The sequence below is a fragment of the Heterodontus francisci genome, chromosome 2 (assembly GCF_036365525.1).
Source record: "Heterodontus francisci isolate sHetFra1 chromosome 2, sHetFra1.hap1, whole genome shotgun sequence".
Lineage (NCBI taxonomy): Eukaryota > Metazoa > Chordata > Chondrichthyes > Heterodontiformes > Heterodontidae > Heterodontus > Heterodontus francisci.
This window is the reverse complement of record NC_090372.1, coordinates 192,450,626-192,476,181: the sequence shown is the minus strand read 5'-3', so window position 1 is coordinate 192,476,181 and position 25,556 is coordinate 192,450,626. Positions and strand designations below refer to the sequence as shown.

At 43.0% G+C, this 25,556-nt stretch overlaps 1 protein-coding gene across 8 annotated transcripts in view; it reads left to right on the top strand.

Moving 5' to 3' along the window:
- Nucleotides 1-24,958, top strand: part of zmynd11 (zinc finger, MYND-type containing 11) — a 231,668-nt gene extending 206,710 nt beyond the window's left edge. For all 8 annotated transcript variants that reach the window (XM_068014984.1, XM_068014979.1, XM_068014982.1 and 5 more), the window contains 2 exons: nucleotides 7,619-7,804; nucleotides 24,679-24,958. In XM_068014984.1, the coding sequence (XP_067871085.1) occupies nucleotides 7,619-7,804; nucleotides 24,679-24,801 (309 nt within the window). In that variant the 3' untranslated portion in view covers nucleotides 24,802-24,958. The remainder of the gene's footprint in view (nucleotides 1-7,618; nucleotides 7,805-24,678) is intronic.
- Nucleotides 24,959-25,556: the final 598 nt, after the last annotated feature.

Genomic DNA, 25,556 nt, shown 5'->3' with positions numbered 1-25,556 from the left:
TTTAAGGTGGTGGATGGGGTACCAATCAAGCGGGTTGCTTTGTCCTGGATGGTGTGGAGTTTCTTGAGTGTTATTGGAGCTGCACCCATCCAGGCAAGTGCAGAAGATAACATCACTTTGCTGACTGTGCCTTATAGATGGTGGGAAGGATTTGGGAAATTAACAAGTGAGTCACTTGCCACAGAATACCCAGCCTCTGACCTGCCCTTGCAGCCGCAATATTTATGTGGCTGGTTCGGTTAAAATTCTAATCAATGATGACCCCTAGGATGTTGATCATGGGTGATTCAGCAAGGGTATTGCCGTTGAATGTTTAAGGGAGGTGGTTAGACTTTCTCTTGTTGGAGATGGTCATTGCCTGGCACTTGTGTGACGTGAATGTTACTTGCCACTTATTAACACAAGCCTGAATATTGTCCAGGTCTTGCTGCTTGCAGGCACAGACTGCTTCATTTTCTGAGGAGTTGTGAACAGAACTGACACTGCAGTCATTGAACATCCCCACTTCTGACCTTAGGATGGAGGAAGGTCATTAATGAAGGAGCTGAAGATGATTGGCCCAGGACACTGCCCTGAGGAACTCATGCAGCGATGTCCTGGAGCTGAGATGATTGGTATTCAACAACCACAATCATCTTCCTTTGTGCTAGGTATGGCTCCAGCCAGTGGAGAGTTTTTCCCTTGACTCCCATTGACTTCAATTTTACTCGGGCTCCTTGATGCCACACTTGGTCAACTGCTGCCTTTATGTCAAGGGCAGTCACTCTCACCTCTCATCTGGAATTCAGCTCTTTTATCCATGTTTGGACCAAGGCTGTAATGAAGTCTAAAGCCGAGTGGTCCTGGCGAAATCCAAACTGAACTTCAGTGCACAAGTTATTGGTGAGTGTGTGTCACTTAGTAGCACTATCGACAACATCTTCCATCACCTTGCTGATGGCTGAGAGTAGATTGATAGTGATACTTGGTCAGATTGGATTTGTCCTGCTTTTAGCAGGCAGGACCTAGCTGCGCAATGTTCCACATTGTTGGGTAGATGCCAGTGTTGTAGCTGTACTGGAATAGCTCGCCTAGAGGGGCAGCTACTTTTGGAGCGCAAGTCTACAGGACTGTGGCTGGAATGTTGTCAGGGACTATGGCCTTTGCTATATCCAGTGCTTTCAGCCGCTAAAATCACATAGAGTGAATCAAATTGGCTGAAGACTAGCTTTGGTGATGGTGGGAACCTCAGAAGGAGGCCAAGATGGATTAGCTACTCGGCAGTTCTGGCTGAAGATGGTTGCAAATGCTGCAGCCTTGTCTTTTGCACTGAAATTCTGGGCTCCACCACATTGTGGCTTGGTATTTTCATGGAGCCTCTGCGTTCTATCAGTTGTCTAATTTTCCACCACCATTCAAGACAGATGTGACTGTAGAGCTTTGATCTGAATAAATTGGTTGTGGAATTGCTTAGCTCTGTCTATCACATGCTGCTTCCACTGTTTAGCATGCATGTAGTCCTGTAGCTTCACCAGGTTACTACTTCATATTTAGGTACACTTGGTGCTGCTCCTGGCATGCTCTCCTACACTCCTCATTTGAACCAGGGTCGGTCCTCTGGCTTTATGATAATGGTAGAATGCTGCTGCTGATGGCCCCAGTGTTTCATGGACATCCAGTTTTTATCTGCTGAATCTATTCCATTTAACATGGTGGTAGCTGCACAACACGATGGGTGGGGGGCGGTGGTCCTTAGTGTGAAGATGGGACTTAATCTCCAGAAGGACTGTGCGGTGGTCAGTCCTACCAATACTGCCATGGACTGATGCATCTGCAACAGACAGATTTGTGAGGATGAGATCATGGAGGTTTTTCACTCATGTTAGTTCTCTCACCACCTGCCATAGACCCAGTCTGGCAGCTATGCCCTTTGGGACTCAGCCAGCTCGGGCAATAGTGGTACTACCAAACCATTCTTGGTGATGGACATTGCTGACCCCACCCAGAGTTCATTCTGTGCCCTTGCTGCGCTCAGTGCTTCTTCCAAGTGGTGTTCAATATGGAGGAGTACTTATTCATCAGCCAGGGTTGGGGATTGGTAGGTGGTAATCAGCAGGAGATTTCCTTGTCCATGTTTGACCTGATGTCATGGGAATTCACATGGTCTGGAGGCGCTCCCTCTCAGCTGTATACCACTATGCTGCCACCTCTGGGGGTTCTGTCCTGCTATTGGAACAGGACATATGGTGATGTAGGAGTCACAGACATTGACTGAAAGGTATGAATCTGTGAGTATGACTCTGTAAGTCTGTTGCGTGACTAGTCTGTGGGACAGCTTTCCCAATTTTGACACAAGTCCCCAGATATTAGTGAGGAGGACCTCGCAGGGTTGACTGGGCTTGGATGTGCCTTGGTCATTTCTGAATCTGGTGTCTAGGTTGATGCCAGGTGGTCCGACCAGTTTTATACTTCTAATAGGTTTTTGTAGCAGTTTTTGATACAACAGAGTCACTGTTGTAATGTCGGAAATACGGCAGTCAATTTGCACACAAGTTCCCACAAACAGCAATGTGATAATGATCAGATAATTTGATTTTGAGATGTTGATTGAAGGATAAGTATTAGCCAAGGCACAGGGAATAACTTCATTGCTCCTCTTCGAAGTAGTGCCTTAGGATCTTTTATGTCCACCCGAAAGGGCAGACGGGGCTCAGTTTAACGTCTCATCTGAAAGATGGCACCTCCAACAGTGTAGTACTCCCTCAGTACTGCACTGGAGTGATAGCCTTGATTTTGTGCTCAAGTGCTGGAGTGGGACTTGAACCCACAATCTGCTGACTAAGCCACTCAGGCTCTTATTCTACTGGAGATGATTTGGCAACACTTTCTTAGCTAATTAGTGCATTAGGAAGTATTTTATAGCTCATTTTTATTAATAAAGACCTTAATGTTTAATACATCAAGCATTAATTTTAAAATGTGTTGATTTTTTCTTGGCAGACCAGTATTTTTATTGGTAACTTGAGCAGTATGTAGAGTGGCATAATTTTATTGAGCAGTGGAGTTTCAAATTTTATGTAAAATCCCCTTTTGCTAATTGAGAGTGACATCTAGCAGCTATAACAGCATAATCTTAAAATTTATCATTTTAATAAATATGTAATCAGTTTTGTTTAACTCGAATAGGTTGACCTTTTTGAATTTAACATTATGCTGTTAACCTGCTTCAGTACCAGCTGTACTCAAACCAGCCATAATTTTGTTTTCAAATTGTAGTTCACCAATTGCGATGTTGAGAAATTTCCTAATATTATGATAATGCCCAGATATGACTAATAGTTTTATTACTATTTAATGTTCTGCCACTAAAATACACCCAAGAACATTTTAAATAAAAAGGTTTTAAAATGTCTGTATCTCATCTTTTTCCCTATTTTTTTATTCATTCATGGGATTTGGGCATCGCTGGCTAGGACAGCATTTATTGCCCATCCCTAATTGCCCTTCAGAATGTCACTATTTTAACATTTATATTATTTCATCCCTCTGTAATCTATTTTAACTCTTATTTCTTTTTATGTTTAAAATCTAACATGTTTTCCTGTATTTCATCCAATCTGCACTTCCTTTCGGGAGGTGGATTCCATGTCTCTTAAGTGTGGTTCCTGATTTGCTGAAAACCAGTTCCAAAGGATGGTTTTCCAGTCAATTAGGGGATTGAACATTAAGGTTTTAGGCTTTGGAGTGACCTGGCCAATCTTTGATAGAACAAAGAACAAAGAAAATTACAGCACAGGAACAGGCCCTTTGGCCCTCCAAGCCTCTGCCGATCCAGATCCTCTATCTAAACCTGTCGCCTATTTTCTAAGGGTCTGTATCTCTTTGCTTCCTGCCCATTCATGTATCTGTCTAGATACATCTTAAAAGACGCTATCATGCCCGAGTCTACCACCTCCGCTGGCAACGCATTCCAGGCACCCACCACCCTCTGCGTAAAGAACTTTCCACGCATATCCCCCCTAAACTTTTCCCCTCTCACTTTGAACTCGTGACCCCTAGTAATTGAATCCCCCACTCTGGGGAAAAAGCTTCTTGCTATCCACCCTGTCTATACCTCTCATGATTTTCTACACCTCAATCAGGTCCCCCCTCAACCTCCGTCTTTCTAATGAAAATAATCCTAATCTTCTCAACCTCTCTTCATAGCTAGCGCCCTCCATACCAGGCAACATCCTGATGAACATCCTCTCCACCCTCTCCAAAGCATCCACATCCTTTTGGTAATGTGGCAACCAGAACTGCACGCAGTATTCCAAATGTGGCCGAACCAAAGTCTTATGCAACTGTAACATGACCTGCCAACCCTTGTACTCAATACCCCGTCCGATGAAGGAAAGCATGCCGTATGCCTTCTTGACCACTCTATTGACCTGCGTTACCACCTTCAGGGAACAATGGACCGGAACACCCAAATTTCTCTGTACATCAATTTTGCCCAGGACTTTTCCATTTACTGTATAGTTCACTCTTGAATTGGATCTTCCAAAATGCATCACCTCGCATTTGCCCTGATTGAACTCCATCTGCCATTTCTCTGCCCAACTCTCCAATCTATCTATATTCTGCTGTATTCTCTGACAGTCCCCTTCACTATCTGCTACTCCACCAATCTGAGTGTCGTCTGCAAACTTGCTAATCAGACCACCTATACTTTCCTCCAAATCATTTATGTATAATCACAAACAACAGTGGTCCCAGCACAGATCCCTGTGGAACACCTTGGTCACACGTCTCCATTTTGAGAAACTCCCTTCCAATGCTACTGTCTGTCTCCTGTTGCCCAGCCAGTTCTTTATCCATCTAGCTAGTACACCTTGGACCCCATGCGCCTTCACTTTCTCCATCAGCCTACCATGGGGAACCTTATCAAACGCCTTACTGAAGTGCATGTATATGACATCTACAGCCCTTCCCTCATCAATCAACTTTGTCACTTCCTCAAAGAATTCTATTAAGTTGGTAAGACATGACCTTCCCTGCACAAAACCATGTTGCCTATCACTGATAAGCCCATTTTCTTCCAAATGGGAATAGATCCTATCCCTCAGTATCTTCTCCAGCAGCTTCCCTACCACTGACGTCAGGCTCACCAGTCTATAATTACCTGGATTATCCCTGCTACCCTCCTTAAACAAGGGGACAACATTAGCAATTCTCCAGTCCTCCGGGACCTCACCCGTGTTTAAGGATGCTGCAAAGATATCTGTTAAGGCCCCAGCTATTTCCTCTCTCGCTTCCCTCAGTAACCTGGGATAGATCCCATTCGGACCTGGGAACTTGTCCACCTTAATGCCTTTTAGAATACCCAACACTTCCTCCCTCCTTATGCCGACTTGACCTAGAGTAATCAAACATCTGTCCCTAACCTCAACATCCATCATGTCCCTCTCCTCGGTGAATACTGATGCAAAGTACTGGTTTAGAATCTCACCCGTTTTCTCTGACTCCACGCATAACTTTCCTCCTTTGTCCTTGAGTGGGCCAATCCTTTCTGTAGTTACCCTCTTGCTCCTTATATATGAATAAAAGGCTTTGGGATTTTCCTTAACCCTGTTTGCTAAAGATATTTCATGACCCCTTTTAGCCCTCTTAATTATTCATTTCAGATTGGTCCTACATTCCCGATATTCTTTCAAAGCTTTGTCTTTCTTCAGCCGCCTAGACCTTATGTATGCTTCCTTTTTCCTCTTCGCTAGTCTCACAATTTCACCTGTCATCCATGGTTCCCTAATCTTGCCATTTCTATCCCTCATTTTCACAGGAACATGTCTCTCCTGCATGCTAATCAACCTCTCTTTAAAAGCCTCCCACATATCAAATGTGGATTTACCTTCAAACAGCTGCTCCCAATCTACATTCCCCAGCTCCTGCCGAATTTTGGTATAGTTGGCCTTCCCCCAATTTAGCACTCTTCCTTTAGGACCACTCTCGTCTTTGTCCATGAGTATTCTAAAACTTACGGAATTGTGATCACTATTCCCAAAGTAGTCCCCTACTGAAACTTTAACCACCTGGCCGGGCTCATTCCCCAACACCAGGTCCAGTATGGCCCCTTCCCGAGTTGGACTATTTACATACTGCTCTAGAAAACCCTCTTGGAGGCTCCTTACAAATTCTGCTCCATCTAGACCTCTAACACTAAGTAAATCCCAGTCAATGTTGGGAAAATTAAAATCTCCTATCACCACCACCCTGTTGCTCCAACATCTTTCCATAATCTGTTTACATATTTGTACCTCTATCTCACGCTCGCTGTTGGGAGGCCTGTAGTATAGCCCCAACATTGTTACCGCACCCTTCCTATTTCTGAGTTCTGCCCATATTGCCTCACTGCTCGAGTCCTCCATAGTGCCCTCCTTCAGCACAGCTGTGATATCCTCTTTGACCAGTAATGCAACTCCTCCACCCCTTTTACCTCCCTCTCTATCCCGCCTGAAGCATCGATATCCTGGGATATTTAGTTGCCAATCATGCCCTTCCCTCAACCAAGTCTCAGTAATAGCAATAACATCATACTCCCAGATACTAATCCAAGCCCTAAGTTCATCTGCCTTACCTACTACACTTCTTGCATTAAAACAAATGCACCTCAGACCACCAGTCCCTTTGCTTTCCTCATCTGCTCCCTGTCAACTCTTTCCCTTAGTCACGCTGACTTCATTATCTAGTTCCTTACAGACTTTAGTTGCTACCTCCTTACTGTCCACTGACCACCTCATTTGGTTCCCATCCCCCTGCCACATTAGTTTAAACCCTCCCCAACAGCGTTCGCAAAAGCACCCCCAAGGACATTGGTTCCAGTCCGGCCCAGGTGTAGACCGTCCAATTTGTAATAGTCCCACCTCCCCCAGAACCGGTCCCAATGTCCCAAAAATCTGAACCCCTCCCTCCTGCACCATCTCTCTAGCCACGCATTCATCCTGACTATTCTTTCATTTCTACTCTGACTATCACGTGGCACTGGTAGCAATCCTGAGATTACTACCTCTGAGGTCCTACTTTTTAACTTGGCTCCTAACTCCCTAAATTCTGCTTGTAGGCCCTTATCCCGTTTTTTACCTATATCATTGGTGCCTATGTGCACAACGACAACTGGCTGTTCACCCTCCCCTTTCAGAATGTTCTGCAGCCGATCTGAGACATCCCTGACCCGTGCACCTGGGAGGCAACATACCATTCGGGAGTCTCGTTTTCGACCACAGAACCGCCTATCTACTCCCCTTACAATCGAATCCCCGATGACTGTAGCCCTTCCACTCTTTTTACCGTCCTTCCGATCAGCAGAGCCAGCCACGGTGCCATGAACCTGGCTACTGCTGCCTTCCCCTGGTGAGCCATCTCTCTTAACAGTATCCAAAACGGTATACCTGTTTTGGAGGGAGATGACCGCAGGGGACACCTGCATTGCCTTCCTGCTCTTTCTCTGCCTTTTGGTCACCCATTCCCTTTCTCCCTCAGCAATCCTAATGTCTGGTAAGATGTCTGGTAAGATGTTCTTTAGTATATAAAAAAGCTGCTTAACACATTTAAATGTTTTGTTTTGAACTTTCTTGAATTTTGCTCCTTAAAATGTCTGTAGCTGCGCACCGAAATGGAGGAGGAAAAGCGTCAAGCAGTGAATAAAGCTGTTGTCAACATGCAAACCGAGATGGACAGAAAGTGTAAGCAAGTGAAGGAAAAGTGCAAAGAGGAATTCATGGAAGAGATCAAGAAACTGGCCACACAGCACAAGCAGTTCATCTCCCAAACCAAAAAGAAGCAATGGGTGAGTAGCAAAATGATTCTGAAGACATCAACTAAACCAAGGTGATTGAAGAACTGACTTTTTAAATAGGGTGATTCAGAAACCTATCTTGATATGTCGGTTGAGTAATTTAGCACTCAAATGGTCTGTTTATTTTTCATTGCTAGCAGGACCTTATATAAAAAATGATATTTGGGCATCAAATTATGCTACAGGGGTAAGTGCAGAAATCCATGTGGAATGATTTGATGTGGACTGCTGAATTCTTGTAATGTTGTACCCTATGAATCGCTCACCCTAGTTATAGGACGCTGCCTTCTTGTACAAATAATGGTGCCGTCCCAGGTTGATGCATGCATTCTTGTTCCCCTTAATCATTGACAAATTAACATTCTTCTTCTCTTGTGGTAAATTCAGGTATTTATTTTCCACCAGCACATTTCTCAAGATCTTGAATTTCCTTAGCTCAGTCATAGTTGAACCCATGTGAAATACGTTCCTGATCAGTACTGACTTCAGGTTCCCATTTGTCAGGCTGTCAGTTGTGTCGAACTCAGTGCTAGTCAAATTTCCAACTATGCCACAAAGATACTGGAAGAGGTTGTAGTAACAGGCAATAATAGTGACACGTTGGCATTAACATCAGTAACCCTTTTGTTACAATCAGGTGAGAGAGGTCTGGGGTTCCCTCTCAGCCTTTGCGTGGTTTGACCATAACAGGGTTTAATTTGAAAACACCATGTTTTTAGCACCTCCTTAGTGAATCCTTGTTCACTGCTCCAATTGTGAGGCAAAGAAATCAAAAGGTTTCTTTAGATTTAAACAAGAAAGGTAGAAGTTTATTAATCTTAAACTCTAATCCGGTTACCGACTACAAATATGCGACGTGACCACGATAACATGCATACGCGATAAACACACACGCCAATAGAGACAGAAAAAGTAGAAGGAATAAAGGGGAAAAGTTTGAGGCAATATCTGGTAGTTACAGTCCTTTAAGTTCAATATGGAGTCTTCGGTTGCCAGTAAGTCTTGAAAGTCGTTGGGGCCCAGTTCACATTTCAACTTGTTTCGATGTCTAAGTCTTTTCTCTCTAGAGGTTTATGTGTCTTACGTGGGTCCGATGGCTTTGGGAGAAAGCGAAAGAGAGCGCAAGAGAGAGAGAGAGGCTTCCTTGTTCCAGGTTCCAGTTCAAATTTCTTTCTGCCTTTCTCTGTGGCACAGTTCAAAAAACCCCAGGTTGCCCAGCAGGTTAGTCATTTAACTAGCTGGTTTGCCCACTTCTGTTTGTGGATTTTGCCATCTTAGCAATTGTCCTGGAACGTGAGCTTCCTCACCTTCAGTGTCTGGTGATCACAGCCAATTTTGGGTTAAGTGGAACAGGGCTTAGTCCTTTGTTTTTCCAAGCACTGTTAGTATGCAAATTTTTTTCCAGCCAAGTGTCTGGTGATATTTTTTTAGCAAGTCCTTATCTTCACTCCAGCAACAGTTTAAAATCATTGTTCATTTGACAAAATTAATATGCCTCATTCTTAGCCAGTGGGGGTCTGCATGACACTTTCAAAAGCAAGAAGAAAATGCTTCTTGTGATTATTGTGAATATTGGATAGTACAAAATTATGGAGAGTGCTTCCCTTTGGTCTTTGTTAATGAGCTAGTGGGCAATATGAATTTTAACTGCTTTTACCTGTTGGAAAGAGGACCTTCGTTGTCTCACGCAAGGTGTGTTTGTAGATACTATTTCTGGAGAAGGCCCTTGCTTTCATCCCCGAGATCTTCCTGGATTCTATACCTTTTTTCCAGCAGGTTTCCTCCACATTAGAGGCTTTGCATCATGGCAAGATGGCAGAACAGGATTTAATGCTGCTCTCTCACAATTAACAATGTAGCATTGCCTTTGCCAAAGCAAACATATAGATGCTGCAGAACACTACTTGTTCTCTGTATGATGACTCTGGTCGCCTATTCGTGGTAAGTTTTGCAAGATTCTGCATGAGATTTCTCCAGTTAAATCTCCTTGTCTGAAGTATTGTCTGAATTATAATTTGTGTTGATTGTCAGTTTTAGCTCACCAGTAGTGGACCCTCAATCAAAATGTTTTTTCTCGTTTTAATTAACCGCCTCCGATAGCAGCCTGGCAGAATTATTTTGCATGATTGTTGATACAGTGCCTGTATCTGGTTCTCCATGGGAATGTAAATGCTATATCAACCAACTCAAACATCCATCCCCATGGGGCCTACAGACCTGATCAATGACATTTTGGTTTGTCTCTGTTTAGATAGCACCACAATGTTCCATTATAATAGCAATCAAGGAGACTCTAGAAACTACCCAATACCCTTTTCAGCTGACGTGGCCCATCATAAAGTCATAAAACCATTATGGCACAGAAGGAGGTCATTTGGCCCATCAGGTCCATGCTGGTTCTCTAGAGCAATGCAGTTTGTCCCATATACCCAGCTGTAGCCCATAGCCCTGCAAGTTTATTTCCTTCAAGTGCCCATCCAATTTCCTTCTGAAATCATTCATCGTCTCTGCTTCTACTACTCTCATTGGCAGTGAGTTCCAGGTTATTACCACTCGCTGTGGAAAAATGTTCTACCTCAGATCCCCCTGCATCTCCTGCCCAAAACCTTAAATTTGTCTCCCCAAAACCTGTACCGTGAGCTAATGGGAAGAGCTTTTCTTTGTCTACACTATCTAAATCTGTCAGCGTAAGAACTCAATCTGAGTCACTAATAACATATCACCTGAATAGATTGTTTATATAAGCGCTGACTTACAAACTTTGGGGGCCAGTGTCGGATCAGTCTGAATGCGGAATAGCTTGATATTTTTGTGGGATTAGATGTGGAATAGAGGGAACTAGCAGAGCCATTTTGGATCGCATCACGTTGTGGAAGGTAAAATGGTAAATCTGGACGACTGCTTTTTTGCCCTCCAAAGTCACATTCGTCAACCATACTACTGCAGCGTGGACCCATACCAATCTTCCTGCTTCACAGCAGGAACTTTCAGACAGTCTGCTATTAAAAGAAAACAGTTATTAGTTCCTAAGGGCCTCTCTGTGCTGTGATGGTCATTGTGGTTTCCAAGAATCTCTCTACACGTAACACTTAAAATGCAAAATAGAAAATAATTGTTGCCTGGTGTTCTGTAGGAAGATGTATATGGGAGGGTTTAAATTTTAGAATGATTCCAGTATTTGTAGACCACACCTTGAAGCCAAGTGTTTTTTCATAGTTAGTATTGAAGTTAATGCAAGTCTTTCAGTTTGTCTTGCTATGAAGGATCACATAAAGAACATCCTCTTTTTATTTCATGGAATGGGCTTGTAAATCAAATCCTACTTTATTCCCGATCCTGGAGATTTAAATCTGGTCTATATCAAACTTAAAAAATAAACAAACGCCCCTCCTCTCCTCCAGAACTGATGCAAACTCTATCACTGGCATTAGTTTCAGTTAGATGAGTGTGTGGCACTGGCAATCAAGCAATAATATTGGAGATGTGAAGATTGACCAGTCATCAAAAATATGTTTGGAGTAAGAAATTAAAATTATTTTCCTTTATTTCCCTGATGCCAAAGTGGAAATGTCAGGTAGACTTTGCTAAATACTATTTTATATTAATCAAATGAAAGCTTTTTATCACGTTTTCCAACGTTTTCTGTTCTATATAACTATCGTTTATAACAGCTGTTTATGTATATAACATGTTTTTGTTGGCCGTGGTTCAGTGGCTACCACTCTCGCCTCTGAGTCACCAGGTTCCGGGTTCAAGTCCCACTTACAGGGCTTAAGCACAAAAATCTAGGCTAATACTCCAGTGCAGTACTGAGGGAGTGCTGCACTGTCGGAGGTGCCGTCTTTCAGATGAAATGTTAAACCAAGGCCCCATCCGCCTGCATGAATGAATGTAAAAGGTCCCATGCCACTATTTTGAAGAAGATCAGGGGAGTTATCCCTGGTGTCCTGGCCAATATTTATCCCTCAATCAGCATCGCCAAACAGATTACCTGTTGTTTGTTGGGAGCTTGCTGTGCATGAATTGGCTGCCACATTTCCTATATTACAACAGTGACCAATTCAAAAGTACTTTGTTGGCTGTAAAATGCTTTGAGACATCTGGTAGTCATGAAAAGTGCTGTATAAATACAAGTCTTTTTTTTTCCAAAAAGTATGGTTGAATGTACCCTGGATTTTTATAAGCTTGTTTGTGGGAACCTTCAGGTGATGCTCATTTTACTCAATCTACATTTACTTCAGAAAGGTTTGTAATGTCGCTATAGGTGACATCTTCAGAGTTGCTATTTGAAACAACTGCTATACTTTTACTAAGAATAATTGCGTAGGTTTATCAACTGAGAATGATGTAATATTTTAGGTAAAGTGCATCAATGGATTTTCTTCCACTCTGGTGTGTTGGGGATGTAGAATTAAGTAAGACTTTAGACTTGTTCCTTTGTAGGGCCATCTTCATTTGTTGGATGGGAGCATTCTCCACATATCAATTTTTGAATCTTCCTGCTCCACACAGTGCCTTTCTAGGGAGTAAATTATAAATAGATGTTATTTTATAGGATTAGAACTGTACTGCCTTTTTCCCACAATTATAATGGGTACATGAGAAATGCTGCAACAACCCAGTATAGCAAGGGAGGGTCATTCTCTTGCAGTTACATCATCCATGTTAAAACCGATTGAAGGGAAAACATTCTCACGATTTTCCACTTTATTAACCTAAGCTTCCTTCTGCAATTTGAGAATGGTGTATTAATTTGAAGAAGGAAACTTACCCTCTAAGTAGATAGTCTGCCTTCAGACTTGGAGGATTAGATGAAAATGTTGTGTACAGAAAAACATTCTGAACAAAGTGTGGTCAGCAAAATTTAATAGGAACATAGGAGCAGGAATAGGCCATTCAGACCACGAGTCTGCTCAGCCATTCATGGTTGATCCTGTACCTCAAAGCCACTTTCCCATGGTATCTCCATATCCCTTGATGTCATTAGTCTTCAGAAATCTATCAATTGAGCTTCCACAGCCCTCTGGGATAGAGAATTCCAGAGATTCACCACTCTGAGTGAAGAAATTCCTCCTCATCTCAGTCTTAAATGGCCTATCCCATATTTTGAGATTATGTCCCCTTGTTGTAGGCTCACCAGCCAGGGGAAACATTCTATCTACATCCACCCTGTCATGCCCTGTAAGAATTTTGTAAGTTTTAATGAGATCACCTCTCATTCTTCGAAGCTCTAGAGAATACAGGCCCAGTTTCCTCAATCTGTCCTCATAAGACAATCCTGCCATCTCAGGAATTAGTCTGGTGAACCTACGTTGCACTCCCTCTATGGCAAGTGTATCCTTCCTTAGATAAGGAGACCAAAACTATACACAATACTCCAGTTGCAGTCTCACCAAGGCTAAATACAATTGCAGCAAGACATCTTTACCTCTGTACTCAAATCCTCTTGCGATGAAGGCCAACATAACATTTGCCTTCCTTATTGATTGTTGCACCTGCATGCTAACTTTTAGTGACTCATGAACAAGGCCACCCAGGTCCCTTTGGACACCAACACTTCCCAACTTCTCACCATTTAAGAAATATTCTGTCTTTTTGTTTTTTTTCCTACCAGGGTGGATAACTTCACACTTATTCACGTTATATTCCATCTGCCATGTTCTTGCCCAAGTCCACTTGAAGTCTCCTTGCATCTTCCTCACAACTCACATTCCCACCTAGTTTTGTGTCGTCAGCAAATTTGGAAATATTACAATTGGCCCCCACATCCAAATCATTTATATAAATTGTGAACAGCTGTGGCCCTAGCACTGATCCGTGCGGTACCCCACTAGTAACAGCCTGCCATCCTGAGAATGACCCGTATAGTCCTACTCTCTACTTTCTGTCTGTTAACCAGTTCTCAGTCCATACTAGTTGATTGCCCCCACTCCCATGTGCTCTATTTTGTTTACTAACCTTACTAATACAAGGCAAGTAATTGTTAAGGAAGTTTTCATATCTGGAATATGTTCCTCCTCCAATCTTTTCATTGGCAATGAATTCAGTTCTGCGAGCTTCTTTGCATAACTGAAGAGCAGGTCTTAAGTTGTGGAATCCACATCACTCCTTAATCCCTGCTCCAAGTATTGATATCCTTTTGACGAGAGCTGCCTGAAACGCCTTTCATTAGTCCAAATCTGGACTGATAAACTATACTTGTCTAAACTTCTAATCGTCAAAAAAAATCCATCAATTACCAACTTATCAGCCTATTCCCAGTCATGAGGAAAGTGATGAGTGAGGTCATCAAAAGTGCTATTAAGCGACGCTTACCTGCCAGTAACCTGCTCATTGATGCTCAGTTCAGCTTCCACCAGAACCATCTGGCTCCAGACTTTTGCAGCCTTGATCGAAGCATGGATAAGAGCTGAATTGATGAGGTGAGAGTGACTACCCGTGACAGCAAGAGAGCATTCAACCAAGTGTGGCACCAAGGAGCCTTCAGAAACCTGAAGTCAATGAGGATCAGGGGAAAACTCTCCAATGGCTGCAGTCATACCTGGCACAAAGGACAATGGCTGTGATTGGTAGAGGTCAATAATCTTAGCTTGAAGACATTGCTGTAAGAATTCCTCAGAGCAGTGTTTAAGGCCCAACTCTCTTCAACTGCTTCATCACTAACCTTTCCTACATCATATATTTGGTGATGATTGCACGGTGGTCAGCTTCATTTACAATTCCTCAGATAATAGGGTATGGAAGGATAGTAGTGGTTATGTTACTGGAAAAATCAATACCCAGTAGAAAGTGAATTCCAATCACACTATGGCACTTTGAGAATTTGAATTCAGTTTTAAAAACCATGAAATGAAAAAAAGGTATCAGTAAAAGTAACCATGACATTGTCAGATTGATGTAAAAGTCCAATTGGTTCAGTGATGTCCTTTAGGGGAGGAAACCTAGTCATTAGTCATTATCCAATCTGACCCAAGTATCACTCCAGTCCCGCACGAATGTGGTTGATTCTTAACCGCCTTCTGAAGAAACCTAACAAACCACTCAGTTGTGCCAAACTGATAGAAGGCCCACAGCCACCTTCTCTGAACAATTAGAACATAGAACATTACAGCGCAGTACAGGCCCTTCGGCCCTCGATGTTGCGCCGACCTGTGAAACCATCTGACCTAAACTATTCCATTTTCATCCATATGTCTATCCAATGACCACTTAAATGCCCTTAAAGTTGGCGAGTCTACTACGGTTGCAGGCAGGGTGTTCCACGCCCCGACTACTCTGAGTAAAGAAACTACTTCTGACATCTGTCCTATATCTATCACCCCTCAACTTAAAGCTATGTCCCCTCGTGTTTGCCATCACCATCCGAGGAAAAAGACTCTCACTATCCACCCTATCTAACCCTCTAATTATCTTATATGTCTCTATTAAGTCACCTCTCCTCCTCCTCCTCTCTAACGAAAACAACCTCAAGTCCCTCAGCCTTTCCACGTAAGACCTTCCCTCCATACCAGGCAACATCCTAGTAAATCTCCTCTGCACCCTTTCCAAAGCTTCCACATCCTTCCTATAATGCGGTGACCAGAACTGCACGCAATACTCCAGGTGTGGCCGCACCAGAGTTTTGTACAGCTGCAGCATGACCTCGTGGCTCCGAAACTCGATCCTCCTAATAAAAGCTAACACACCATATGCCTTCTTAACAGCCCTATTAACCTGGGTGGCAACTTTCAGGGATTTATGTACCTGGACACCAAGATCTCTCTGTTCATCTACACTACCAAAAATCTTCCCATTAGCCCAGTACTCTGCATTCCTGTTACTCCTTCCAAAGTGAATCACCTCACGCTTTTCCGCATTAAACTCCATTTGCCATCTCTCAGCCCAGCTCTGCAGCCTATCTATGTCCCTCTGTAACCTACAACATCCTTCGGCACTATCCACAACTCCACCGACCTTCGTGTCATCCGCAAATTTACTAACCCACCCTTCTACACCCTCATCCAGGTCATTTATAAAAATGACAAACAGCAGTGGCCCCAAAACAGATCCTTGTGGTACACCACTAGTAACTAAACTCCAGGATGAACATTTGCCATCAACCACCACCCTCTGTCTTCTTTCAGCTAGCCAATTTCTGATCCAAAGCACTAAATCACCTTCAATCCCATACTTCCGTATTTTCTGCAATAGCCTACCGTGGGGAACCTTATCAAACGCCTTACTGAAATCCATATACACCACATCCACGGCTTTACCCTCATCCACCTGTTTGGTCACCTTCTCAAAAAACTCAATCAGGTTTGTGAGGCACGACCTACCCTTCACAAAACCGTGCTGACTATCGCTAATGAACTTATTCTTTTCAAGATGATTATAAATCCTATCTCTTATAACTTTCCAACATTTTACCCACAACCGAAGTAAGGCTCACAGGTCTATAATTACCAGAGCTGTCTCTACTCCCCTTCTTGAACAAGGGGACAACATTTGCTATCCTCCAGTCTTCCGGCACTATTCCTGTCGACAATGACGACATAAAGATCAAGGACAAAGGCTCTGCAATCTCCTCCCTGGCTTCCCAGAGAATCCTAGGATAAATCCCATCTGGCCCAGGGGATGGTCTTGGCAGCGATGACTACAACCCAAGAATGAACATTATATTTTTGAAAAAACAGTCTGTACCCACATGTAGAAAGACCTGAGTAACATCCAGGCTTGGGCTGAGCAGTAGTAAGTAACGTTAACAATACACAAATGCCAGGCAGTGACCATCTCCAACAAGACTCAGTCTAACCACCTCCACTCGACTTTTTAATAGCATTATTATCACCGAATCTCCCACTATGAACATCCTGTGGGTCACCATTGACCACAAACTTAACTGGGCCCGCCACATAAATGTCATGGCGACTAGACTAGTCAGAGACTGGGTATTCTGCAACAAGTGGTCATCTCCTGACTCGTCAAAACCTCTCTACTACCTACAAGGCACAAGACATGAGTGTAATAGAATACTCTTCAGTTGGGCGCAGCTGCAACAGCATTCAGTAGCTTGGCACAATTCGGGCCATAGCAATCTGCTTGGGCACCTCATCCAATAATCTAAATAACTACACCTCCACCTCCAGAACACCGCGGCTGCAGTGTATTCTATATACAGAATGCACTGTAGCAAATCACCAGGGTTTCGACAGCAGCACCTCCCAAACGAGTGACCTCCACCACCTAGAAGGACAAGAGTAGCAGGTGCATGGTAACATCATCACCTCCAAGTTTCCCTCCAAGTCTCACACCATCCTGACTTGGACATATAGCACTGTTCCTTCATTGTCATTGGGTGAAAATCCTGAACCTCCCAACCTAACAGCAATGTGTTGAGTACCTTCACCACACGGACTGCTTCACATAGCAACTAGGGTTAAACAGCTGCCATACCAGTGATGAACACATCCCAAGAATTAATATTAAGGAAAAAGGTACATGTACTTGCTTAACCTGTTAATAGCTTCACAGTTTTTGTTGAATGCTCAGTAGTCGCTCCAAATGCTGCTACCTTTTCAACTTTTAATGATTTCCTTTCATTGTCCTCGCATATTTACTGAAAAATGTCAAAGCAAATGTAATCGACTACTCTACAGAAATAAAACTCTTTACAGATTGCTATAGATAAGATTTTGTTTTGAAATAACTGAAAATACATTTGAAGGCTTGTCTTAACTTGTACTTTAGCAAGCCAGGGAGTTAATTAAGAAAAAATACATAGTTACCAGGAGATGTGTGGGAATTGTTATAAGGTCCTAAAATTGACCCAGCCCGACAGCTTAATTACGCCTATGTATTTATGGACAAATGACACATCTGGGTCCACAAGTATATGGCACAAAATAGTAGGAAAATTAACCATTTGATTCTAGCAGAAATGTACTTATGTACCTTAATACAAGAAGGCTATTAGAAAATCATATGGGATTGTTGACATTAGAATCTTGGCATGAATACAAAAGTAAGAAAGTTATGCTAAACCTTTATGAATCACTAGTTAGGTGTTAGCTGGATTATTGTTTCCAATTTTGGACACCAAACTTAAAGAAAGATGTTAAGCCTTAAATGGGGTGCACAGGAGATATACCAGAATGGTATTCGGAATACAGAGTGTTACGAACACGGCAGGTGTAATGCACTGTCAATTCAGTCCCAATACGCCACAGGTCGCAGCATATTAAAGTTTTCCCACCTACTGGAAATTAGCCAAATTAAACACTTTAGTAACCCCCAGAATAAAACAGACCAAACCAGGTATCTTTAAACAGCAACAAATTAATTCTTTATTAATAAACTAAATCTTAAACGCTATTAAGATAAATTTATGTCTAAAGACCTTATAATTTATTTATTGTAACTCCCCCATTCACACATGTACATTCAAAATCTAACGGTTAACTGGTTTTTAAAAAAAGTGCTTTTAACAATTAGCGGTTTCTTAATAAAATAAATAATTGGGTTTGTTAGTCTTTGTGAGTTACATTCCTGGTTGATGAGGTGTCCAGATTAGAACAATCAGATGCTGCCTGAAGCCTCCACGCGAATTCGATGAACAGTCTTTACTTGATTTACTTTGGTTACAACAGGCGCCACACCGTTCTTTCAACACAGTTCTGCAGAAGGGTCACTGGCCTGAAACGTTAACTCTGCTCCTCTCTCCACAGATGCTGCCAGACTTGCTGAGTTTTTCCAGCATTTTCTGTTTTTATTTGAAGCAAAGACTTCTTAGATTGGAAGTAAAGGAAAGGAATTTTGCTATCTCCAGCAATACAGATGTTCTCTTCAAAGGGTTTTTCCCCTCCTTAGGCAATTAACACAACCTGTACCTCATTATAGAATTTCTGCTGAGAGAATTCTCTTCCTTCAAGGCCAGCACACTTTGCCAGTCACCCAGTTCAAACTGGTTTTAGCTGCTTTTTACACAGTTAAAAGTTACAGTACACGATGTGACCTCTCTTTCCTGCTGTGGCCTCGGAGACAGGTGCAGCTGGCACACTGTGCCTCTTAGTTTTTAAAGGCACAGTATTTCAAACAGAGAAGGAAAAAAACAGTTCCGTGACAAGAGCAAGAGAAGCTGGGGTTGTTTTCCTTAGGGTAGAGAATTTTAAGGGGAGATTTAATAGAGGTATTCAAAAACATGAAGGATTTTGATAGATTAAGTAAGAAACTGTTTCCAGTCACAGAAGGATCAGTAACCAGAGTGCAGAGATTTATGTCATTGGCGAAAGAGCCAGAGGTTGAGAGGGGAAGTGAAGAGGTAAACAAGGCTGACAGAGAGAATATGAGAATAGAATGACTGTCAACATAAAAGGGAACCCAAAAATGTTCTACCAGCATATAAATAGTAAGCAGGTAGGAAGAGGTGGGATGGAATCTATTGGGAAAAAGAGGGTGATATATGCTTAGAGGCGCAGGAGAAGGCTAGAATGCTAGAGTACTTTGTATCGGTATTTACTAAGGAGGAGGATGCTGACGAAATATCAGTAGAAGTGGTAATTAATGGATGAGGTGAAAATTGATAGGCAGGATATACTGGAAAGGTTGGCTATGCTTAGAGTGGATAAGTCACCATTTTTTTCTTATTCATTCCTGGGGTGTGGGCATCGCTGGCTACACAGCATTTGTTGCCCATCCCTAATTGCCCTTGAGAAGATGATGGTGAGCCGCCTTCTTGAACCGCTGCGGTCCATGTGGGGTAGGTACACCCACAGTGCTGTTAGGAAGGGAGTTCCAGGATTTTGACCCAGCGACTGTGAAGGAACGGCGATATTGTTCCAACTCAGGATGCTGCGTGGCTTGGAGAGGAACTTGCAGGTGGTAGTGTTCCCATGCAACTACTACCCTAGTCCTTCTAGGTGGTAGAGGTTGCGGGTTTGGAAGGTGCTGTTGAAAGAGCCTTGGTGAGTTGCTGCAGTGCATCTTGTAGATGCTACACACTGCTGCCACTGTGTGTCGTTGGTGGAGTGAGTGAATGTTTGTAGATGGGGTGCCAATCAAGCAGGCTGCTTTGTCCTGGATGCTTTTGAGCTTCTTGAGAGTTCTTAGAGCTGCACCCATCCAGGCAAGTGGAGAGTATTCCATCACACTCCTGACTTGTGCCTTGTTGATGGTGGACAGGCTTTGGGAAGTCAGGAGCTGAGTTACTCGCCACAGGATCCCTAGCCTCTGTCCTGGTCTTGTAGCCATGGTATTTATATGGCTACTCCAATTCAGTTTCTGGTCAATGGTAAACCCTAGGATGTTGATAGTGGGGGATTCAGCGATCGTAATGCCATTGAACATCAAGGGGAGATGGTTAGATTCTCTCTTGTTGGAGATGGTCATTGCCTGGCGTGAATGTTACTTGCCACTTATCACCCCAAGTCTGGATATTGTCCAGGTCTTGCTTCATTTCTACATGGACTGCTTCAATATCTGAGGAGTTGCGAATGGTGCTGAACATTGTGCAATCATCAGCGAACATCCCCACTTCTGACCTTATGATGAAGGGAAGTTCATTGATGAAGCAGCTGAAGATGGTTGGGCTGAGGACACGACCCTGAAGATCTCCTGCAATGATGTCCTGGAGCTCAGATGATTGACCTCCGACAACCACAACCATTTTCCTTTGTGCTAGGTATGACTCCAACCAGCAGAGTGTTTCCCCCCGACTCCCATTGACTCCAGTTTTGCTAGGGCTCCTTGATGCCAGACTCTGTTAAATGCTGCCTTGATGTCAAGGATAGTCACTCTGACCTCATCTCTTGAGATCAGCTCTTTTGTCCATGTTTGAACCAAGGCTGTAATGAATTCAGGAGCTCAGTGGCCCTGGTGGAACCCAAACTGAGCGTCACTGAGTGGGTTGTTGCTAATTAAGTGCCGCTTGATAGCACTGTCGACGACACCTTCCATCACTTTACTGATTGAGAGTAGACTGAAGGGACGGTAATTGGCTGGATTGGATTTGTCCTGCTTTTTGCGTACAGGACATACCTGGGCAATTTTCCATATAGTCAGGTAGATGCCAGTGTTTTCGCTGTACTGGAACAGCTTGGCTAGGGGCACAGCAAGTTCTGGAGCACAGGTCTTCAGTAGTACTGCTGGAATGTTACCAGTATCCATAGCCTTTGCAGTATCCCATGCCTTCAGTCATTTCCTGCTATCACGTGGAGTGAATCGAATTGGCTGAAAACTGGCATCTGTGATGCTGGGAACTTCAGGAGGAGGTCGAGACGGATCATCCACTCGGCACTTCTGGCTGAAGATTGTTGTAAACGCCTGCTTCGGCTTGCATCCCAGGTTGTTAAAGGAAGTGCAGATGGGGTAAGTGGAAGGGCTTGCCATAATCTTCCAATCTTCCCTAGATATGGGGAAGGTACCAGAGGATTGGAGAGTGGCAAATGTGACACCTTTATTTAAGAAAGGGTTTAATGACATTCCTAGTAACTACAGGCCAGTCAGTTTAACATCTGTGATGGGGAAGATTTTAGAAACAATAATCAAAGGAAAAAATCAACATGCACTTGGAGAGGTTTAAGTTAATTAAGCACAAATTTGTAAAAGGCAGATTGTGCTTGACTAATGGAATTTTTTGATGAAGTAACAGAAAGTTGATGAAGGGAAAGCAATGGATGTTGTCTATATGGACTTTATGAAAGCATTTGGCAAAGTACCACTTCAAAGGCTGGTTAACAAAATTGAGGCTCATTGAATAGGAGGGTCACTGTCAGCTTAGATAAAAATTTGACTTAAGGGCAGATAGCAGTGAGTTTATTTGTTTTTTTATTTATTTAGAGATACAGCACTGAAACAGGCCCTTCGGCCCACCGAGTCTGTGCCGACCAACAACCACCCATTTATACTAACCCTACAGTAATCCCATATTCCCTACCACCTACCTACACTAGGGGCAATTTACAATGGCTAATTTACCTATCACCTGCAAATCTTTGGCTGTGGGAGGAAACTGGAGCACCTGGCGAAAACTCACGCGGTCACAGGGAGAACTTGCAAACTCCACGCAGGCAGTACCCAGAGCCGAACCCGGGTCGTTGGAGCTGTGAGGCTGCGGTGATAACCACTGCGCCACTGTTATTGGGCTGGATTTTGTTACCGCACTGCCAGGAGCGGTGGCAGGTGCGCAATATGTCAGCCATCCTGCCTATGACATTCACGCGATTACGCAGTGGGTGGCGACTTAGCATAATGACGATGGCCACCCACCCCCCCCCCCCAATCATGTGGTAGAGGTGGCATTGGCTATGCCGTTTGCGGAGTCTGCTGCTGTTGGATTGCAGAGTTCAACCCTTCTCCCCACCCCCCAAAAGTGTCCCCTTGCAGAGTCTTCCCCCACGAGCATTATACAATTGCAGAGTTCCCCCTTACCCCCACATCTACAGGTCGACTTTAGTGGCAATGTTCGATGTTGAAACAAATTCAATAGGATAACCAGGCACAACTTACCTGACCTTTACAGGCACCGAGGACTCTCACCTCGGTGGCGTCAGCTTTGCAAAGACAGGAATGTGAAGGCATGTGAGTGTCGCACGTCATGCAGAAGTTTACAAGCACCCATGGTGAATTACATTCTAATTCATGCAAAATGGTATTTAACATATTTAAAGTACGATCCCTTCACAGAGTGGTGGAGGTGCTGCCACGGAACTTTGCCACCTTCGAGATAATCAGAACCCGGCATTGCGGTGTCAGGTTCCGTGGCAGACGAATCTATGCCGATTCTACAGCAGCCCCACCCTCCCGGCCATAGAACCCGTTTCCAAACCGAGCACTACGTCCAACCCATTGAGAGAGTAGTTAGCAAAGAATATGGGATCTTGGGCTTCACAAGTAGTGGTATTGAGTACAAAAGCAGGGAGGTTATGCTGAACCTTTATAAAGCTCTGGTTAGGCCACAACTAGAGTATTGCATCCAGTTCTGGTAACCACACTTTAGGAGGGATGTGAGAGTCCTTGAGAGGGTGCAGAGGAGATTTACCAGAATGGTTCCAGAGGTTGGGTTGGCGAAGCTGGGGTTGTTCTCCTTGGAGTAAAGGAGATTGAGGGGAGATTTGATAGATGTGTACAAGATTCTGACAGGTTTGGATAGGGTAGGCAAAGAAAAGCTATTCCCATTAGCTACTGGTACAAGGACTAGGGAATACAGATTTAAGATTTTGGGCAGGAGATGCAGGGGAATGTGAGGAAGAACTTTATTGCGCAGCGGGTGGTAATGACCTGGAACTCGTTGCCCACGAGGGTGGTGGAAGCAGCGACAATGAATGATTTCAAAAGGAAATTGGGTGGGCACCTGAGGGAAATAAATTTACAGGGCTAGGGGGATCGAGCCAAGGAATGGTATTGATTGGTTTGCTCTATAGAGAGCCGGCATGGGCCGAATGACCAACTTTTGTGTCATTATGACTCTATGACTAGGTGAGATGAAGACATGTTTTCTATGTGGCGAGTTGTTATGCTCTGGAATGGTGGTGGAAGCTGCTTCATTAATAACTTCCAAAGGGGAAGTGGATAAATACTTGAAGGAGAAAGTTTTTCAGGGCTTTGGGAAAAGAGCAGGCGTGTGGGAAAGGGCTGGCACAGGCACAATGGGCTGAATGTCCTCCTGTGCTGTATCATTCTATGATTCTATAAATTGAATCTTTAGTAACTTGAGGTAGTGCTGCATTGTTGGAAATGCTGTCTTTCAGGTCTGATATTAAACTGAAGCTCTATCTACCCATTCAGGTGGATGTAAAAGATCCCAAGGGACTACTTGAAGAGCAGGCCAATTTTTATCTCTCGACCACCATCGCCAAAACAGATAAACTGATCGCCTGTCTCATTTCTGTTTGTCAGACTTTGCTCTGCACAGATTGACTGCTATGTTTGCCTACAAAACAACAGTGGCTACAATTAAAAAGTACTTAATTGGCTGTGAAGCGCTTTGGGATGTCCTGTGGACATTCATAGTGCTATATAAATTTAAGTTTTTCTTTATTAAAGACTTGCGTTTCAGAAAACAGCCCACAGAACCAGCTGTTGTATTCCAATTGGGAAAGTTCATCTAACAGATAGTCCTTCATCTTTATTCAGGGAAAATAATTGGCCATTACTTTTTGTCATTTTGAGTTAATTTAGGAGTAGAGAAAACTAGCCAATTACAGAACTACCATTCCTACTCAAAAAAAATTCATGCATAGCCAAATGCTTTTAGTTGTGCACATGTAATGTTACTGAAGATGGCAATTTAAATATAACTACTCAATTGTGGCGACAATGGCATTCTGGTTCACCAACTTTAAAAAATGGCTGATTCATGAAATGTGGTTGAAGAAACAATGTTTGAACTATTTTCCACTGTGTATCTTCAGTGCACTTATAACTTAAACATCAGGGACCTCTAGTGGTGGTATCTTGGCTTGCACCTTGACACATTTTTAAGACGTCATTTTCAACTGCCATTCTATTGAAGCTTTGTATACTCGAGAGTTCACTGAAGAAATCCAGATGTGTAGCCTAGAGCTTCTGCTATTATAACTCATTGTTCAAATCTATTTCATCTTTTTAAAATATGTATTACAGTGGATGTTCATTTTGATGCACCATGATGTCATGGCCTACTGGACTGTGGGCAATATAGATATAAAATCCAATTCTTATAAATTGAGCAAACTCTTTATTATAGTAAACAAAATGGTTCGGGATTACAGTCTGTACATTTTCAATCCACCATGTAATGTGCTAGAAGAGAGGGTTTAGCTGCTTCCTGTAACTGTCCTTTTAACTGAAAATGGTGCCCGAAGTTCTCCAAGCAGTATAAGTAATCCTCTTGTCTTCTCTCTCTCTAGTGCTACAACTGTGAGGAAGAAGCAATGTACCACTGCTGCTGGAACACCTCGTACTGCTCCATCAAATGTCAGCAAGAGCACTGGCATGCCGAGCACAAACGAACCTGCCGTCGGAAAAGATGAAAGTTCTCTCCTCCGCAACAGCCATACTAAGAAACAGATAGCTTCCTTTTCACAGACCGTGCTGGTTTTATTTCGGAACCACATTTCTGTGAATTTTGCTTCCCATTTGCACCAGCATTTTAATCTTACAAAGCTTAGTTCCTCCCCACCGCCCCCCTCCATCCCGGCACCCACCCACCCAGTATAATCAGTTAACCGAACCAAGTCGGTCTGTGTTAATTTTAACCAGAAACCTTTTAGTGTGTTTTTTAACTTCTTTTACATCGGTGGTCATGTGATCAGTACTTCGGGACAGGGTTGACACAGCAGGTAATAAACCTGCTTTAAAAAAAATAACTGTTAATATTTCCCAACTCTGCTTTTTTATATTTTTCTTACGTATGCTACTTTTATTAATAAAAAAATGAATGTTGATCATGTATTAAAGCAGGGAAATGGGATTTCTAATGAGCTGGACCTTAGAGATGGAATGAACATTTAGTTCTGGTTTTGTAATTTGCACATTTCTTTTTTTTCCTAACCCAAATGAGTCCACACGCATGTAAAATTGCCAAATACTACCTTTATGTACCAGTAGGTATGAACAGAAAAATTACAGTGAATTTTGCTTTCTGCACTAGTGTTCACTGAATATCTGTGCAGTTGTCTGTCTTGCAGTTGAATTGTATAAAATAAAATGAAGCACTTAGTTTTCTCAGCAGCTGTTAGGTTTTGGATTGTAATTAGCTATTGCTGCCTGTTTGCTTACAGTCCTT